This window comes from Narcine bancroftii, chromosome 5, assembly GCF_036971445.1.
Source record: "Narcine bancroftii isolate sNarBan1 chromosome 5, sNarBan1.hap1, whole genome shotgun sequence".
Taxonomy (NCBI): domain Eukaryota; kingdom Metazoa; phylum Chordata; class Chondrichthyes; order Torpediniformes; family Narcinidae; genus Narcine; species Narcine bancroftii.
The window spans coordinates 9,194,220-9,214,246 of record NC_091473.1 but is presented as its reverse complement, the minus strand read 5'-3'; the positions used below and the strand labels follow the sequence as shown (position 1 = coordinate 9,214,246).

General features: G+C 41.8%; 1 protein-coding gene across 4 annotated transcripts in view; it reads right to left on the bottom strand.

Annotated features, from left to right (window-relative positions):
• The window catches only part of LOC138763091 (mitogen-activated protein kinase 14A), a 47,456-nt gene that overhangs the window by 5,867 nt on the left and 21,562 nt on the right, over nucleotides 1-20,027 (bottom strand). Inside the window, exons 6-11 of one of the 4 annotated variants that reach the window (XM_069936706.1) lie at nucleotides 18,219-18,266; nucleotides 12,463-12,577; nucleotides 11,403-11,474; nucleotides 10,295-10,374; nucleotides 9,390-9,468; nucleotides 3,702-3,875 (exon numbers count right to left, since the gene is read on the bottom strand). In XM_069936706.1, the coding sequence (XP_069792807.1) occupies nucleotides 3,702-3,875; nucleotides 9,390-9,468; nucleotides 10,295-10,374; nucleotides 11,403-11,474; nucleotides 12,463-12,577; nucleotides 18,219-18,266 (568 nt within the window). Of the gene's footprint in view, nucleotides 1-3,701; nucleotides 3,876-8,327; nucleotides 8,536-9,389; nucleotides 9,469-10,294; nucleotides 10,375-11,402; nucleotides 11,475-12,462; nucleotides 12,578-18,218; nucleotides 18,267-20,027 lie in introns of those variants that run through there. The other 3 variants (XM_069936709.1, XM_069936708.1, XM_069936707.1) reach the window with 3 other exon arrangements.

Genomic DNA, 20,027 nt, shown 5'->3' with positions numbered 1-20,027 from the left:
GGTCAAATGTGTTTCTTGTAAAAAGGCAATATCAATTTTCATTTTTTTTTATACAAGCCAAAACCCTCTTTCGCTTAATTGGATTATTTAATCCCTGAACATTAAAAGTAACAAAATTCAAAGTAGACATTTCCACTAACTACTAATATATTTCTTCTTTGGCTTGGCTTCGCGAACGAAGATTTATGGAGGGGGTAAAATGTCCACGTCAGCTGCAGGCTCGTTTGTGGCTGACAAGTCCGATGCGGGACAGGCAGACACGGTTGCAGCGGTTGCAGGGGAAAATTGGTTGGTTGGGGTTGGGTGTTGGGTGTTTCCTCCTTTGCCTTTTGTCAGTGAGGTGGGCTCTGCGGTCTTCTTCAAAGGAGGTTGCTGCCCGCCAAACTGTGAGGCGCCAAGATGCACGGTTTGAGGCGTTATCAGCCCACTGGCGGTGGTCAATGTGGCAGGCACCAAGAGATTTCTTTAGGCAGTCCTTGTACCTTTTCTTTGGTGCACCTCTGTCACGGTGGCCAGTGGAGAGCTCGCCATATAACACGATCTTGGGAAGGCGATGGTCCTCCATTTTGGAGACGTGACCCATCCAGCGCAGCTGGATCTTCAGCAGCGTGGACTCAATGCTGTCGACCTCTGCCATCTCGAGTACTTCGACGTTAGGGATGAAAGCGCTCCAATGGATGTTGAGGATGGAGCGGAGACAACGCTGGTGGAAGCGTTCTAGGAGCCGTAGGTGGTGCCGGTAGAGGACCCATGATTCGGAGCCGAACAGGAGTGTGGGTATGACAATGGCTCTGTATACGCTTATCTTTGTGAGGTTTTTCAGTTGGTTGTTTTTCCAGACTCTTTTGTGTAGTCTTCCAAAGGCGCTATTTGCCTTGGCGAGTCTGTTGTCTATCTCATACACTTTATAAAATAACGCTCCCCTTTATCATTCTTCAAAAACACAAAAAAACCCCACAAAACCCACCCCTCAATAAACAAAAAAATTTTTTTAAACCACCCAAAAGTTAGTAACACCCTAAAAAACTGGGTGTGGAAAACCCACTAGTGGTAGACAGTCAAAGCTTTCATATTCAACCCAATGATTCCAAGCCCAATGATTGTTCCGGATCTTCAATGTCAAGAAGACTTCGTGTCAGCTCTTCTTTCTTTCCATTCTTTCCAACCTCATTTCCATTTCCATTTACCCTCTTCTTCGGAGACAATGATGAAGACCGCCCATTTCTTCACAATTCTGGCAATGAATTAGCAAAAACCAAGGCATTGTGATCGTTCTCAAAAAATTGAGATTGAAATTTTCCATAAAAAACCTTCAAAATTGCAGGATAACGAAAAGCAAGCTTATAACCTTTTTGCCATAAGACATCTTTAGCCAAATTAAATTCCCGTCATCTTCTACTAACCTCTTGACTCAAATCAGCATAAAAAAACACTCTATTGTTTTAAATCATCAGCGGAGATTGACTCTGCCGCGCTTTCTGTACCGCCATTCGTAAAATCATTTCTCTATCTTGATACTTCAAACAACGAATCAAGACCGCCCTTGGTGTTTGTCCAGGAAGTGTTTTTTTCCTCAACGCTCTATGGGCCCAATCCAGTTCCAAACCCTCAGGAAAAAACTTTACCCAATACCTCTGGGATCCAAATTTTATTGGGTCAGAACCTTCAAAGTCCCCTGGAAGACCAATTATTTTCACATTATTTCTCCGGCTTTGATTTTCCAAAATATCAATATTCTTCAATAAATCCCTTCTATGAATCCTCCAATCTACAAAAGAACCTTCCACTTTTTCCATTTTTTCTTTATTGCGTTCCACTTGATTTTGATATTCAGAAAATGCTGTTTCAATTTTTAAAAAATTATCTTGTACAATATCAACAGATTTTATACATCTGTTAATATCACTCTTAACTACAGTCATTTCTTGTTTCATAGTTGACATTTCTTCACACAAAGTATTCATTTTTATTTTCATATCCATAAATCCTTGGGTTATTTGAGTTGACTTTTTTTTGGACATATTATCCATTTGAAAAGCAATCCCTTCCAAAACAGTGAACACTGAGTCCAATCCAGATTCCATAACCACTTTTTGAGGTCTACCTACTATAAGTACAGACTCCTCCTCCAGGGCAAATTCCAATAAGGTAAGTTCCTCTTCACCTTCAGTCACCATAGGTCTTCTGACTGTGCGCCTGCGGGTATGGACACCTAACACAGGCACCCCGGTCTCGTTGGGGCACCGGCGCTCGGGCTCCCCCACAGTCCACATTTTTTCCAAAAGGTCCCGGTCCTGGGATGCTCCACGCATGTCCAGCAGAACCGCCGGACGTGCAGGGGTGTTCTCCAACACTACACTGCGCATCCCCGGGCCACCCAGTAATGTCGTGGGCTCATGAGCCCCTTTGTCAGTTGGGCTGCCCACGTGCACGTGGGTCGGCTACGACCGAACTCACCGAAGTCAAACTTGAATGGGCAGGAATCCTCTGGGGTTTAGAGACTCCCAACAACGACTCAGTGGATTCAGCTGTGCAGGTAGGCCTCAGATCGTCTATACTTTTATATGGTAATTTCTTCTGAAGTTGAGTTTTAGATTTCTTCACATTAATAGCCATGATGAATCAGTGTTATTCAAAGAACTATAAATACTATTTTTAGCCACTTTTATACTTTTAAAGTCGGGTATTTAATAATCCAGCTGGGGAAAGGTGGAACACACGTCTTTCTTCAATGCCATCTTGCCATGCTCCCCCGAAAAAACATTCTACTGGAGGAACTCAGTGGGTCATATAGCATCAATGGGAGAAAGAGTTGTCATCAAAACATATTGGAGAGAGTGCTGCTCAGTAAAGTATCCTCTCCAAGTTAGCTATTGCAACTGGATTTTTTAAAAATTATCAGTATTCTGAGGCCTCTGTGTTATCAGAGGAGCAGTTGCTGGCTGTGTATCTAAGTTACGTAGAATAACATTTCCCCTCCTCTCCCCTCCCCCCACAACAATAACTAGCAACTATTATATGCAGTGTGGAATAGATTAGTTATCCTCCACTGTTGTCTTCAGAACTTGATGTCAAACATTCCTGTACAATGGACTCTGATCCTTGTTTTATCTTGTATTCGTATGTGTGAGTTCTTAGACAACACATGGATGAAGGAAAAATGTTCTTTACGTTAAAGTTGATGTAAACAGCCCATGAGGCAGGCCATGAAGGTGCAAGCCTCCATTACAGATCTTACATACTGCATTCACCCCCTTCAGTGTCAGCCCCTGCTGGCAGCTAGGTCTAATCAAACAGGAACTATATCCTTACGACCTTGCTAGTAGCAAATGCAACCACGATCGCTATCGTTACAATTCTCCCAAAGAAACACAAAAACTGCATGCAGATCCTAGAGTCTGGAGTAAACAAGGGGCCTGCTGACTTGTCAGGTCAGGCAGCATTCATGGGTAGAAAGGGTCAGTCAATATTTTCAGTCGGGACCTTTGATTTGATTTTTATCATTCTCCCTCAGTAAGAGTTGAGTACGATTTTTCTCTCCCATTGGAATAATGTGCCCAGTTCTGCATTATTTTGTTTGTTTTTTTTAACCCCCCCCCCCCACCCCACTCTGTAGTGCAAATGAATGAAGTGCACCTCTCCAAGCTTCCAAAAATAGCCCAGTCAAAATCAAGGTGTGAAAGAGTCTGAGTAATACTTGCTTTTCCATTCTTCAACCTTTAGGTCTAGACTTTCAAAGGAATCATCATATGGTTCTGCTACTGGTTCACTGTTTGGATCATGATGCTCCCTGAGATAAGAATGTGCGAGTGCATCACCTGCTGTTATCCTCTTCTCAGGGTCTAGAAGTAACATCTTTTCCAGCAGGTCAACAGCTAAGGGAAAGATGAGAGAATCCAGTAAATGATATTGTGAGGAATATCTAGAGTAAATTACACAAAAGCAAAGTACGACTTTCCCTGAATAGAAACACTCTTGTCATTAAAATGTGCCTTGTCAGTTTAACTGTTCTGTCTATTGATTTTCTATTTCCTTCCTCTCAGTTCCTTCAGTTCTCCCCATCTACATTTTCAAGATATTAACAATCTTGAGGAATTTCCAGGAAGTAATGAAATGAAACTTTATAGTCACGCAAACTGCTGCCACCCCTCACCTGTCCATCAACCCTCATCTCAATCAAGGCTCTTCTTTTATTAGAACATTAGGAATAGGTCTGGTCGGTTATTTCAACCCTCATGTCTGCTCTATAATTAGTAAAATGGTGAATACTTTTTTTTCAATGATCAATTTCCTACATGAACACTATATTCTTGATTCCCTATATTTAAAAAAAAAAGCATATCTATCTCCACTTAAATATACTCAGTGACCAAGCCTCCACATCCCTCATTATCCCCTAGGTGAAGACTTTTTTCACATATCGATCTTGAAGGATTTAATTTTATAAAATTGAGACAGGCAGCATGGCAACAGGCCCTTCCAACCCAACAGCCTCTGCTGTCCAAATTCTCTAATTAACCTACAATCCCTATATGTTTTGAAGGATGGGAGGAAACTGGGTCACCCGGAGGAAACCCACGCCAACATGGGAGAACGTACAAACTCCTTACAGACAGCACCGGATTCAAACTGGAGTCATTTTGGATCCAGTGATCACAATGCCATTAGTTTCAAGTTAATTATGGAAAACGATAGGTCTGGGCCTTGTGTTGAGATTTTAAATTGTGAGGAAGGCTAATTTTGAGAGAATGCGTGGATTTGGATAAGTTGTTTTCAGACAAGGATGTGCGAGGTAAGTGGAGAACCTTCAAAGGTGAAATTTTGAGAGTACAGAAAGGCAAGGCTAGCAGGCAAAGGGAACCTTGGTTTTTGAGAGGTATTAGGGATCTGGTTCAGAAGGTGTATAACAGGTATAGGTAACATGGAGCAAATGAGGTACTTGAGTATAAAAAGAAAGCAAGAAAAATCCTAAGGCTTTCTATAGGTCTATAAGGATAGTAAGGGACAAAATTGGTGCCCTTGAAGATCAGAGAGTTTAGCTTTGTATGGATCCAAAAGAAATGGGGGAGATCTTAATAAATAAATAAATAAAAATTCTTCAGTTTTCACTCAGGAAATGGGCACAGAGTTGAGGGAAGTAAGGAAAACAAGCAGTGAGGTCATGGATCCTACACTGATTAAAGAGGAGTAAGTGCTTGGTGTCTTAAATAAAGGAGGATAAATCCCCAGGGCCTGACAAGGTATTCCCTTGGACCTTGAGTGAGGCAAGTGTAGAAATTGCAGGGGCTCTGGCAGAAATATTTAAAATGTCCTTTGCCATGGCTGTGGTGCCAGAGGATTGGAGGGTAGCTTATGTTGTTCTGTTGTTTAAAAAAGGCTACAAAAGTAACCCTGGAAATTATAGACTGGTGAGCCTGACATCAGTAGTAGGTAAATTATTGGAAGGTGTTCTAAGAGATTGGAAATACAATTATTTGGATAGCCAGAAAATGATTAGGGACAGTCAACATGGGTTTGTGCATGGTAGGTCGTGTTTAGCCGATCTTACAGAGTTTTGGAGGAGGATACAAGGAAAATTGATGAAGGACAGGCTATGGATGTTGTCTACGTGGACTTTAGCAAGCCCTTTGTCAAGGGCCCGCTTGGGAGATTAGTCAAGAAGGTTCAGATGCGAGGTATTCCTGCTCAAGTGATGAACTGGATTTGACTGGCTGGATGGGAGAAGCCAGAGAGTAGTGGTGGATGACTGTGACTGACTCAGGGATCGGAGCTGGGACCATTGTTAATGATAATGTGGTAAATTGGATGAACAAGCTTGCAGATGATATTAAGATTGGAGGTGTTGTGGACAGCAAAGAAGGTTTTCAAAGCTTGCAGGGGGAACTGGACCAGCTGTAGAAATGGTCTGAAAAATGGCAGATGGAATTTAATGCAGATAAATGTGAGGTGTTACATTTTGGAAAGACAATATATGATAAATGGTAGGGCATTGAGGAGTGTGGTAGAGCAGAGGGATCTGGAATATAGATACATAATTCCCTGAAAGTAGTGTTACAGGATTGTAAAGAGAGCTTTTGGCATATTGGCCTTCTTAAATCAAAGTATTGAGTATAGGAGTTGAGATGTTATAGTAAAGTTGTTTAAGACGTTGGTGAGGCCATATTTGGAGTATTGTGTGCAGTTTTGGTCACCTAACTACAGGAAATATATCAATGAGATAGAAAGAGTGCAGAGAAGATTTACTAGGATGATGCCTGGACTTCAGGAAATGAGTTACAGGGAAAGGTTAAACTGATTAGGATTTATTCCTTGGAGATTACAAGAATTTGATAGACATATTTAAAATTATGAGGGGGATAGAATGAATGTAGATATGCTTTTTCCACTGAGATACAAACCAGAGGACATGAATTAAGGGTGAAAGGAGAAAAGTTTACAGGGAACATGAAGGGGAGCTTCTTCACAGAGAGTGGTGGGAGTGTGGAATGAGCTGCCAGCTGAAGTTGTGAATGCAGGCTCAATTTTAATATTTAGGAAGAATTTGGACAGATGCTTGGATGGGAGAGGTATGGGCTATAGAATGGGTGCAGGTCAGTGGTACTAGGCAATAAAAACTTTGGCACAGACTAGAAGGGCCGAAGGGGCCTGTTTCTGTGCTGTAATGTTCTATGAACGTTGTTATAGTGTTGTGCTAACTGTGCCACCCATTGGTTTGAAAATGTGACCCCTTGTTCGAGATGCTGTAGCAAGGGGAAACTATCATCCCTATCTTTACCAAGCTCTTTAGGAAAAAAAATCTATATTTCAATGAGATTTCTTCTAAATTTGAAGGAGCATGTAAACCAATCTATTTCTTTTGTTTATTAACCAACTTCCACTCAACAATCCAGAAATTCACTAAATCTTTGCCATCTCTGCATCCTTCATGTAGAGTCATAAAGTTTTGCATGCCAACCAAGTAATCTCCTGAGCTATTCCCAATTGCCTTCTTTTGACTCTTATCTCTCAAAACCTTTTTGATTAATTTACCTATCTAAATCTCTTTTAAATGTTGCAATTGTACGCACCTCTACCCTTTCCTCTGACAGCTTAGTCAGATCAGATGGCTCTCACTTTAAATCTGTGCCCTCTTGTTTTGACTCCTCTACCCTGTGATAAAAAAGACTATGACTATTTACCTTTTCTATGCCCCTGGTGAATTTACATACCTCTAAGTTCCTCCTTCTGTCTCCTAAACTGCTGGGAGAAAAGTCCCAACCTCTAAAACAGCTGATCATTACAACTCAAGCCCACCAGTCCTGTTATAAATCTTTTCTACACTCTTTCTTAATGTTTATGGGCATCCTTCCTATAGGTCACCATAACTGTATACAATATTTCCTGTGATCTCACCAACCCGTTTACATATCTATCCTTTTGGTAGGTAGGGTAGACCTGAAATTATTTGAGATGTAGTCTCATTAGAGCAGAAGTCCCCAAACCTTTTAGACCATCAACCTATTCAGGGACTACGTGATCCCTTATTGACCCACACCCCCCCCCCCCACCCCAGACATGGACTCCCGGCGCTGGATGGGGGGGAGTTGTGGTGGCGATGCTGGATGAGGGGTCCTGGCAGCGCTGATGGAAGGTGGTGGTGGTGGCACTGGATGTACCTCATACCTCTTTCTGTCCTCCCGTTCCCTCTCAACTATATTATACCCCAAAGCCAAATACAATATGGTGGCCACCAACCCCTGCTCTCGCAAGAGCTTGGGTGACACTGCCATAAGTGCTATATTAAATTGACACTCCCCTCAACCCCCTGGCATTTATTGACCCCTTGAATGGTCCCATTGACCCCTCGGGTCTATATCGACCACTTTGGGAACCCCTACATTAGAACCCTGTGCAATTTCAGAGAGCTATATTTTGTACTCAAATTCTCTTGCAATGAAGGTCAATGTACCAGTTGCCTCCCTAATTGCTTTTTGAATTTGCATGTTAACTGTTAGTGATCTGTGTAGAAGGACAATGAAGTCCCTCTGCACACCTTTCAATTTTACAATATTTAAAAACCACCCTTTGTACCAACCCTTGCTCAAGCTACGAAGAACCAACTGTCCTCATTGATGACATACGTTTTACTACCTGGGCAGCACAATAACATATTCAGCTTCTCTAGATGTAGAGATTGAGTCAAGAACCAGAAATTGATCAGCTGAAAGATCTGGTTTGGTCACAGAATGTCAGGTTGACCACCAAGTGTAAGGTGTACAGGGCTATTGTCATAACAGCCTTGCTATATGGATGTAGTACCTATATCGGAGTCACTTACATCAACCTGACCAACTGCAGCAGCGTCACCTACATTCTCTGATGAAGATCACCTGGCGAAACAAGGTCTCCCATATTGAAGTCCTTTCTCGAGTCAGAATGCCAGCAGTTTCAACGTTGGTGAAGTCAGCCCAAATGCACTGGGCAGGATGTGTTGTCAGAATGCCTGACGGATGAGTGCACCAAGGACATCTTGTATGGCCAACTGTTTAATGGTACCTAAAAACAAGGAGGCCAGTGACTACAGTACAAGGAAGTTCTGCACAGGAGCCTCAAGAAAGCTGCCATTGCCCCATCAACATGGGAGGATCTGGTTCCAGGTCACTTGCAGTGGAGGGACACTATCAGAAAAGGTGTGGATGCTGCTGAGAACAAACTCAATGAGGCAACAGAGGAAAGGTACAGGAAATGTCATAATGGAGCTTCTGCCCCTGCTCCCCCTCCAGGTCTCACCTGCCAAGGATGTGTCAAGTAGGGCCTGTCAAGGATCGGCCTTTACAGCCACTCCAGGACACACATATCAAACCCCACAAACTGACTGAAAGGAACCAACATCATCCTACGGGATGGTAGAAGATTTTTTTTTAATTCTACAAAAGTGGAGATTTCACATTTTCCATACTACATTGCATCTCCTAAAGCTTTTACTTTCCTGTAAAGCTACATCGACATCCAACCTTGCATCATATCAAATATTACACTTGCCACTTCCTACAAACGAATGGTAGAGATTGTGAACAACTTGAGCCCCAACACCAATCCTTCAAGCATTCCCGTAGTGAAAAACTTCCATCACCCTCAAAAAAAAATATGTTTATTTCAATCCTGTGTATTACCAAAATTTCAATTCCTGCTGGAACATTACTTCCAATTCCACCAGCTTCAATTTTAGTTAATAATTTTTTTGTGTAGGTGCCTTTGAAATAATTTGTGCAATTCCACAGAAACCAGGTCCCCTTGTTTATTCTGATAGTTACAACTGTAAAAAAAAACCATGTACAACATGATCTTCCTTTCATAAATCCACATGGACTCGGTCTAATCTTCGTAAGCTTTACCAGTGTTACTCCTACCTTGCACTTTCATCGTGGGAAAAACTTGCTGGAAATTTTTCTTCTCTTGTGGAACGAGTGAACAGATGTAGTTTCTTGCCTGGAGAAAGTCAAAGATATTAAGGGCAAGTACATTTGATGGTGAAGCAATTTGCTTGATATCAGTAGTAACATAACCTAATGTGTTGAACATTGTACTGAGGTCATGCAACATTTCTGATCTCTATATTTGAAAAAGTGAATCAGGACCTTTTGTTCCATGATTCAGTGAGTATATCTAGGTAGTAATTGTAGTAACTAGAAAGAGACCAGGTTCAGATTCAATCTGTGCTGAGTTCACCTAACTCATCTATATTGGCAGTATAAATCCTCCATAAGCTATCTTCCTTAGGAAGGGAACAGTGAACTGTTTCTTGCACTTGATTGATCATGAGTAAATGCTATTTTAGTTCATGAATGCAAATGTCCATCAAACTGCTTTGATATGTACATAATTGTCATTTGTTCAGAGCTGATCTGAAATAGCAGTTCAGCATGCAACAGAGACTTTTGGAAGAGCATGGGGGCCAATTAGCCAATGGTCTTGGAACATTTTCAAAGAGCATTTGTATCTGTAAAGGAAATATCTTTTTCACACCAATTTATCTCGTTCTTTGTTCCAAATCAAATGCACGATAAAGCAACATTGTGCTTTCTGCTATATTGCACTCGATGTCTGGTTTCTGAGACCAGAAGACTTGGGTTGCCTCACTACAGTGATTAGCGTCCCGGAAATCGAGCCAGCAGTTTGAGTGTGGCTGCCCTTTCACCATGAGGTGTTAAAACAGATGTCTGCTCTCAGGAAATGAAGAGATTGAATGGCACTATTTTTTAGAGAATGCCTCCTGTGTATTCTGCCCGATAGTTAAAATGCAGTAAATACATACATCTTTGCTCTTCATCTTGTCCACCAGGTATTGTGGTGGTGTTCCTGTTAAATTCATGATCTTTTTCAGCTGGTCAAAGTCTACACAGAAAAGTTAAAGAATGATTCTGATCCAAATTGCAAGAATCTTCATAGTTACCCATACATCTTGTATAAAAAGCCCTTGTTCAAAGGTAATCTACAAAATCTTTCCTTTCAGTCCCTCAATAAATAACCTCTCCAAAAGCAGGAACATGTACCTTTTAAGAATCACTTTTGAAAATTCTAATGAAACAGCAATGAACGTGCTTATTTCCATCCAAGCTAAAACACTGATCTTTTTTCTGCATCCAATTCTTCTCTGGTAAGCTTCTCCTGGTCCAGTTATTTTGGATTTAGCCAGTCAACAGTGCATGCACTTGGAAGTCGAATAGACTTCTTTCTAAATGTAATATTTCAGGGACGTGTCAGGGAATGGATTCAAATGAAGACATTAAAACGCTTTGATATTACTTTAATAAAAGCTGCATCCTCCACTTGTTTAAGTTAATGACTGACAGATCATTCTGAAGGTCTACGATAGTTCCAACCAACGGCACCAAAAGAAAAGAGTTTTGCTTCAGTCAATCCTGATTTACACTCCACTATGTTTTTGCTTGGCTAAAACTACCTCAAGAGGGAAACAAGAAGTCTGCAGTCTTATGCAGGGTGCAGAAGTACTGGCGAAACTCAGCAGGTCATGACTTTTGTTCCCCTCCCACCCTTTTCGCTGAGGAAATTTCCAATTAACTTCCACTGGATTTCCAGAGGAAGAAATGAGTTCCACCTGATTGATCCCTGTTGCTATTGTTTCTGAAATTCAATAGCAAAAGATGGCAGAGGCTGGAAATCTGAACTAAAACCTCAAAATGTGGGATATACTCCTGAGGTCAGGAATATTTGTGCAGATAGACACAGAATTAACATTTCAGGTTGATTATCTCATCAGAAATCAGACTATCGAATTCTGATGGGGTGGGGGGGATCTTCCACAGTTGATTTTATGTTTTAATTTATTTTTTATTCTGAAAGTTGTAATCTCCCACCCCCATAACAAAATAAAGTCTTCTTTAATAATTGTCCAAGGATACGATCACATCCAGGGAAGATCACAGACCCTATGACCATCTCAGCCAAGATGCAGCCCACTGACCAAATGTCCACTACATGGCAAGGTTAGAAAAGAAAGCAAGGATTAGACAAAAATAAGGGTTCTTGGACATTAGTTAATCTCATTCAATTTATGGAGATGTTTCATGCAGCCACATGCAATGATAATGCAATATTCTTTTCCTTTTATCTCCAGGTGTCTACCCACTATCTTTCCCTTCCCTGTCGCCTCCTGTTCAAAAAAAAAATTAGGTATTTTATCATCATGCAAGAACTAGAACAGAAATAAGCAAAAATACCTTGTGACCTGCACTCTGCTCTGCATCTCCACTTGCCCCCTCCCTTTCAATATATTGATCTATTATTGCTTTACAGTATAATTTACACTGCATTTAAGTCGCCAAAATATTTAAAATAGCTTGACATATTGTAATTTTTTAAAAATCACTTGACAGCTGTAATTTTAATGTTGAATATACTGATAATGTTACAACTTTAGAACCAGTGGTTCTCAACCTTTTTCTTTCCATTCACATCCCATTTTAAGTAATCCCTATGCCATCGGTGCTCTGTGATCAGTAAGGGATTGCTTAAGGTGGGATGTGGGTGGAAAGAAAAAGTTTTAAGACCACTACTTTAATCGTCCCTCATTGACTCGTTATGTGCAGGGTTTCAGAACTCTAAAGGAAATGGGCCAATGACAATTTTTCTCAAGCAAAATATCTCAGTCACAATTGGGTCTAGAGCAGTGATTCTCAACCTTCCCTCCCCACTCTCATCCCACCTTAAGCAGTCCCTTACTAATCAGAGCACCGATTGGCACAGGGATTACTTAAGGTGGGATGTGAGTGGAAAGAAAAAGGTTGAGAACCACTGAATTAGAATATTCATAATGAACACAGCACCTCATGAAAGATTTTTTTTCACTGATATCAGTTGATAATTTTGTTTTATTGCTGATTAAGTTGTGGCCAATTTGTGAAGGGTTGGGAGCAAAGGTTAGAGATCTCAAACTCGAGTTTGATGGATGTGATCTATTACCTGAGTAACTGTAATGCATCCAATTCAGTATAATCTCAGGGGGTCGGTACCAACGAGTGATGACATAGCCGGTCATCTCCATCTCATTATGACGAGCTAATCCAAAATCCAAAATCTGAAATGAAAATTACTTCACAAATACTGAGGATGCATGTTATGTAATTTTATGACTACCTTAATCTTTGCAGATTGTAACTAGGAAAAAATAGAAACGGATCTTTGCATTCCATCAAGTTTGAAGCATTCATAACATAGTCTGTCAAGTTGATGTGTTAACCAGTCTAGTACAGGTGCTCCTCAACATACGATGGGGGTTACATTCTGTCAAACCCATCATAAGTTGAAAAAACATGTCGAGAAAGGAAACCTTACCTACCATTTTTTATAATTACATTTTGAAAACTTTTATTCTACTCTGAAAAAATCATTAATGTACACAGATGAAAGCACAGTGGGCATGAAGAATGTTTGAAGCATTGAACTAAAATTGGTGGCTGGATGGTGAGGAGACACACATGGGCGTTTAGTAGACATGATGGGGTGTGTCTTCTTACCAGAAGCAGGAGACATACATGAGCGTTTAGTAGACATGATGGGGTATGTCTTCTTAGCAGAAGCAGGAGAGACACACGTGGGCATTTAGTAGACATGATGGGGTGTGTCTTCTTACTAGAAGCAGGAGACACACGTTGGCATTTAGTAGACATGATGGGGTGTATCTACTCACCAGAAGGAGGAGACCCATGTGGGCTTTTGGTAGACATAATGGTTGGTTTATAGTGCACTCATTTGTCTGATCGCTACAGAGCCTGTGAACGTGGTTGAGTCAGCATCACGAGAGAGTATGCTGTCCAATAGTCTCGTACAATGCTGCCATCACCCAGCATCGCGAGAGAGTAGTGTACTGTATATCGCAAACGCAGGGACAGAGCGGAATTGGAAATTGAAAGTACACATTTGAACCATCTGTTGAAAGATAGCTAGAGCAGTCTTCACTCTGAATGGTAGTCGTGTGTATCTGAACAGTCCTCGATGTGTGTGTTGATGGTGAGCAATTCTCTGGATTCGGCATCAACCTCCACCTGTAGATATGCTGCTAAGTCGATCTTTGCAAATCATTTGCCCCCATTCAGTTTCGCGAAAAGGTCATCAGGCAATGGCAGTGGGTATTGATAGTCGTCCAATGCTGCATTCAAACCAGTTGAAAAATCCATTAGATTTCTTCACCACCACAATAGGTGCAGCCCATGATGAGTAGTTGACCAGTTCAATCACTCCTTCATGTTGCATCCGTTCCAATTCATGCTCCACTTCTTGCAGTGCTGCGTATGGGACAGGTCGTTTCGTCTTGAAAGTCGGATTCACATTTGGCAAAAGACAGAATTTTGCCTTTGTTTTAGTCCACCGTCCGAGGCCTTCGGAAAATACCTGTGCATGGCGTTGCTTCAACTGTATCAGCAACTCTTGTGCTGTATTTGCTGCTGTTGGGGTATGTGCCACTTACAACTTTTGACAAATATCATTGAGTGGACGGTCAAGCAGGTTCAACCTTTCGATCCAGCCAAGGCCCATGAGATCGAGGTTAGGACATTTTGCCAAATAACGTAATCCATTTCCTTCTGCGCCATTTAAGCTGATGGAACAGTCAACTGAACCTAACAACTCCAGGATCCCCCCAGAAGCATTCCGTGCCATGTTTTCGGTTGGATTCACCTCTGGCTGACCAATCTGTTTCCACGTTTTCTTTGATATTGGGGTTAGATCAGACCCTGTATCAATTTACAGCCTCACTGGAATGGCGTTAATGTGCACCTTCGCGTATTTCTTGCATTTGGCGGTTCCCACCTTAAAAGTCATTTCGATTGGTTTCACTTTTGTATGTGAAGCTAACTTAACGGTTGTTTTCCTTCTGCAGCATTCTGGTTTATGTCCTCGACACTTGCATTTACTACAACGTTGCTGTCTGCGTGGACAGTCACGAGTGTAGTGCCACTCATGCCAGTTCCAACAGGCGCTGGGCGGTTTGGGTGGGCTGGTCACACTTTTATTTGGTCTAGTGGGGTCTGTTGACTTAACTGTCTGTTCACCACTTGAAGATGAGTGCACTGCTTCCACCATTTTGCTGTTGTGTTTCAAATTAAGCATTGGCATTCGGCGATTAATTTTCGAATGGTCACGTCAGATTCCTGTTCAATCTTCACCAGCAATCATGTTCTGAGGTCTTCATCTTGATGTGACTGCATTCCTGCAACAAAGACTAAATACTTGAACTGTTCTTCAGTCAGAGTAGAGAGTTTAAAATGCTCGCACCGTCGATTTACCCTACTCATGTATGCCATGAAATCTTTGGTATCTCTCTTAGTCATTTTTAAACACTAATACCAAATGTTGAACAGTGATATTTGTTCACCGAATATTTCTGCCATTACCTCAAGTGTTTCCCTGAAACTGAGCTCCTGGGGAAGTTTTGGCAGAATGAGTTTATGTAGTGCTTGTGTTCTTGAGTGCCTAATCTTCCACACCTCACTGATCTTGGAAAAGACTACTGAAAACAAGTCTTCATACTTCCTATACCAAGTTTCAAATGTGCATGACTCCGAGTCATAATTAAACTCAGTGATAGAGTTCATTAATGCGTTTGCAGTATTTGTTTTCAGTGCAGGCTCACCTTCCTCAACGATTAAAGCTCCCACAGACATTTTTGCTGCCAGCTGGTCCATTAATTTTGATTGTATGAGCTCAAAACTCTCTTGTTGCTGTTTTAGGACGGCCTTGAGCTGTTCCATTGCAACTGACATTGTTGTTAAATTCAATTATCTAAGGTCCTCGTTGCCAAAATATGTTGTAACCATGGCCAGAAATGTTATATGAGGAACCGAACTCCCACTCTTGGTTACCCAGAGTAAATAAACCACAGTTTCCTTTAACACCATGCTCTTTACTACAATTTCTCCAGACAGAGACAATCTACCAAAATGGCGTAAACTATTTATAATATCGACATAAGCTTGTGACTTCAAGTTACAAAGCAATCTCGTGAGTCCTGCTGACTGTGGGTCACTCAGATTAGGACTCCCTAGCACTTTAAAAAATCGTAAGTCGGGCCATCATAAGTAGGGGAGAACCTGTACCTGATAGTCAATGTTATGACTCACTAGTGGTCTACCCAAGATTTTTCTGGTCATCATAACTTTTTAATGACCTTTTACCAACTATGTCACTAAACGTTATAAACAAAATCAAAACAAAAGTGAATGCAATTAATTCATCCCTGTTCCATCAAACCTCCCCACCCCCCATCCTCCAATCATCAATCACTGCCAACCCTTTCCCCAAACAATTTTGCACATTTTCCACCACTGAACACAGCGAGTGTTCAGGGAGCTAGGCAGTCTCAGGAAAAACATCCTGGTACTGGGTGGAGGGAAACACATCATACACAGATCATTATAAAGTCCTTCTCCTTCCCCAGGTTTGCATTTCTTTCTCTGCTTCCCACAATTCACGGGTCTCCCCTTTTTCTTTTCATTCCCATCACCCCTCTTGTTTTCAGTGACTTGCCTGGGTTGGCTCAAATGCCACCTTTTCGCAGCGTATTTCTGGAGAGCAGGCAATCAGCAGGGTTCAGACAATGTAGTCTGGTCACTAGCTCTGGACATTCACGCAGGTGAACACATATATTTTGCACACAAACTGATTTCTATCAAATCCTTCCCAGGTCATCAGTGGCAGTACTCAAGAGACCAGGAACTCAATTTGGAAAAACTTGGGAATACAACTATAATCAACATGTTGGAATAGAAATCGGGGAACATCATGATCAAACTAGAATAGAATTAACTTAAAATACTTTTTTTTGAAAAGCAGATGATTGAAATCTGAAATCAAAACCAGAAAAGAGCAGGAATACTTTGCTAGAAAGAGAAACAATTAACATTTCAGATCTGGTACCCTTCAATAAGAACAGGTTTTTTTTTTAAAAAAAGAAAAACAAGTTAATTTAGTTTGCTGAGAGGGGAGGGGTTGGGTAATTGGTGGGACAAAGGAATATCTGAAGGGATGAAATAATGGACAGTTAAAATGTGATTAATTTTAGTGTTGTTTTACTAATGTGGTACACATTTTGAGGGGTGTACAGTGTGGAAATAGGCCCTTTTGACTCACAATATCCATACTGACCATCAAGCCCTATCAACAGCAACCCCACCTCCATTGGTTTTATTTATAATTAGCAAGACATCCGGCGTTGTCCAGGAAATAAAACACTCTGTTGTTGACTACATGGTTGAAACAGAATACCCAAAATACTTCACAGTAATTCTGCTTAAATACATGTTTTTCAGTTTCCTGCTGCCTGCTCCTTGCCTGTCTGGAGGCCTGAGCACTGAGATGGGCCTATCGCTGCTGTTCTGTTTCCTGCTGCCTGCTCCTTACCTGTCTGGAGCCCTGAGAATTGAGATGGGCCTATCACTGCTGTTCTATTTCCTGCTGCCTGTCTGGAGGCTTGAGCACTGAGATGGGCATATCATTGCTGTTCTGTTTCCCTCTGCCTGCTCCTTGCATGTCTGGAGGCCTGAGCTCTGAGACGGGTGTATTGCTGCTGTTCTGTTTCCCGCTGCCTGCTCCTTGCATGCCTGGAAGCATCGACAGTGAGGCGAGACGGATGTTCCTCTGCTGTCTCTTGCTTTCTCCTTTGTCGAACTCTACGGGCTTGTGAAGAGCTTCTGCCAATGTTGCTTCACTTTTTTGGGCCCATATTGAACTGGGTTTGGTTTCTGAATCTACATTGATACACAGGACTGTAACTCATTGATGGAAGTTCAATTTTTGTTTGTAACTTTTGAACTTCATATGACCTTAAAGGTTCAATGTGGTCATGACATTCAGCATCAAATGCTCCCCATACTGACCCTCCTTGGACTAGAGTGCTCCATATTGATTTGCATGGAGAAAAGACATATATGTACAAATGTATATATTAGATGTGTGATTTGTTGCTGCCAGAATTTCTACAAATGCAGCTTCATGCCAGTTATTCCTGACAATGCAAATTCTCCCGATCATCTGCTCACAGAGAACTATTAGAACTAGAGAACACCACAGCACAGTATAGTCCATCAAGTCTATGCCAAACTATTTTTCTGCCTAGTCCCACTAACCTGCACCTAGACCATGTCCCTCCAAACCCCTGAAGAAGAAAAAGGAAATCTTCATAGTTTCAGTCACAGAATTATTTTGTTATTCATATATGTCTATTGTTTCTCTGTTTAAACCTACCAGATAATTATCTGATGCTCTCTCCCTGACATGCTCAAGAATGTCAATTATTGAGGTCACTCAAATCTAAACAAAGTCCAAACATTAAGTTTACAGCATGTTGGAAAATAAATATTGGGTTGTAGTGGCCCGCACACGGAGACGCGGACCGGCCTGCAAAATAGCCGATGAATAGGACAACTGCATGGACCTGGGGTTGGGGGGGGGGTGAACACTGGCTGTCATCCCAGGTGACTTCCTGCATAGCTGGAAGACAGTGAGCTGTGGCGGGAATGCCGGCCAATCCCAGGTCAGCGAGGCCCTGACATCAGCGCCTGGGGCCCATCTTAATGCGATGGCCAGTGCAATTAAACCAGTCTCAATTTCAAGGCTTTGGTGTGCGTGTCGTTCTTATCCGTGCCAGCATAGCACAAACGCTACAGGGTCCTCATTAATAGCTTCCAATCTACATCCCATTATATTGCATCATGCATTCTTACCCTTAGTTCACAGTTCTGGTTCACTGCTAGATTGCCAGGTTTAAGGTCCTGCAAAGCATAAACCATAAATCTACTTTAGCAGCTTCTTGACAAGTCTGGGTATTAATTATCTGAAAAGAGAACCCATTTGGTAAATAATTTGAATAGGACACATAGGAGAATGTAGATCCTGGAGCAAAACTGAGGCTGCTTGAGGAATTGGTAGTTCAGGCATCATCTGCAGAAGCAAAGGGAATCATCAGCTGATGTACAGAAGACCATCACAGACTAGGTGATCGTGTTGCCCAAGCACCTGAGCTCCCTCAGCATGGCCTTCTTAACCTGCCAGTTCCAAGCTATTTTTAACTCGCCAGAGACTGCACAGAAATAGGCCCTTTGGCCCTTCTAGTCCATGTCGAACTATTATTCTCCCTAGCCCTACTGACCTGCACTCTAAACATAGCCCTCCATACCCCTCCAATCCATGTACCAAATTCTTCTTAAATGTTAAAATTGAGCCCGTGTTCACCACTTCGGCTGGCAGCTCGTTCCACACTCCCTCTACTCTCTGTGTGAAGAAGTTCCCTCTAAACCATTCCCCTTTCACCCTTAACCCATGTCCTCTAGTTTGTATCTCACCTACCCTCAGTGGAAAAAGCCTACCTACATTTACTCTGTCTATCCCCCTCATAATTTTAAATACCTCTATCAAATCTCCCCTCATTCTTCTGCGCTCCAGGGAATTAAGTCCTAACTCTGTAACTCAGTTCCTGAAGTCCAGACAACATCCTAGTAAATCTTCTCTGCACACTTTCTATCTTATTGGTAGCTTTCCTATAGTTAGGTGACCAAAACTGGACACAATATTCCAAATTTGGCCTCCCCAATGTCTGATACAACTTTACTGTAATATCCCAGCTCCTATTCTCAGAACTTTGATTTATGAAGCCCAATATGCCAAAAGCTTTCTTTACAACCCTATCCACCTGTGACACCACTTTCAGGGAATTAAGTATTTGTATTCCCAGATCCCTCTGTTCTTCCACACTCCTCAGTGCCCTATTATTTTGTCCTTCCAAAATGGAACACTTCACACTTGTTGCATTAAATTCCATCTGCCATTTTTCCAGCTGGTCCAGATCCCTCTGCAAGCTTTGAATTTTTTTTTGCTGTCCACAACACATCTAATCTTAGTGTCATCTTTCCCCTACCACCAACCTCCTGTTCTACCTCTCCTCCAGTGCCAGGGTAAAGACAAATGCAAATTAGAATAGTGCATCAAATTCCACCTGGGTAGTGGGCAACGGCATGAACACTGAATTCTCCAATATCAGGTAACCCATAGCCTGTCTGTTTCTTCTATCTCCTGCTCCACTCAATTTTTTCACTCCCCTTTCTATTCAATCAGCCCCTGTTTTTGAAATGCCCCCTCACCTGGTTCCATCTGCCCATCACCCACATACTCAACCCACCAAGTCCCATAACCCATCCCCACCCTTCCCATATGCACACCATCCCTCCACCTGGTCACCTTCCTTTCTTATCAAATTCTAAATCTGCAGCTCTTTGTTGTCTCCACTTATCATCTCCATCCTTCTTTACACCTACCCATCAACCCAGATTCACCTATTATGTCACCCCCCCCCCCCCCCCACCTTCCCACCACTGTACACTTTACACTCTATGCCAATGCAGGGTCTCAACTCAACACATTGACTGTTCCTTTGCTTCCACAGATAATGCTTAACCCACTAAATTCCTCCAGTGGCTTATTTTCTGCTGAGTTGTTGTATTACAGCAGAAACCCTGGCAAATTTCTACAGAGGTATG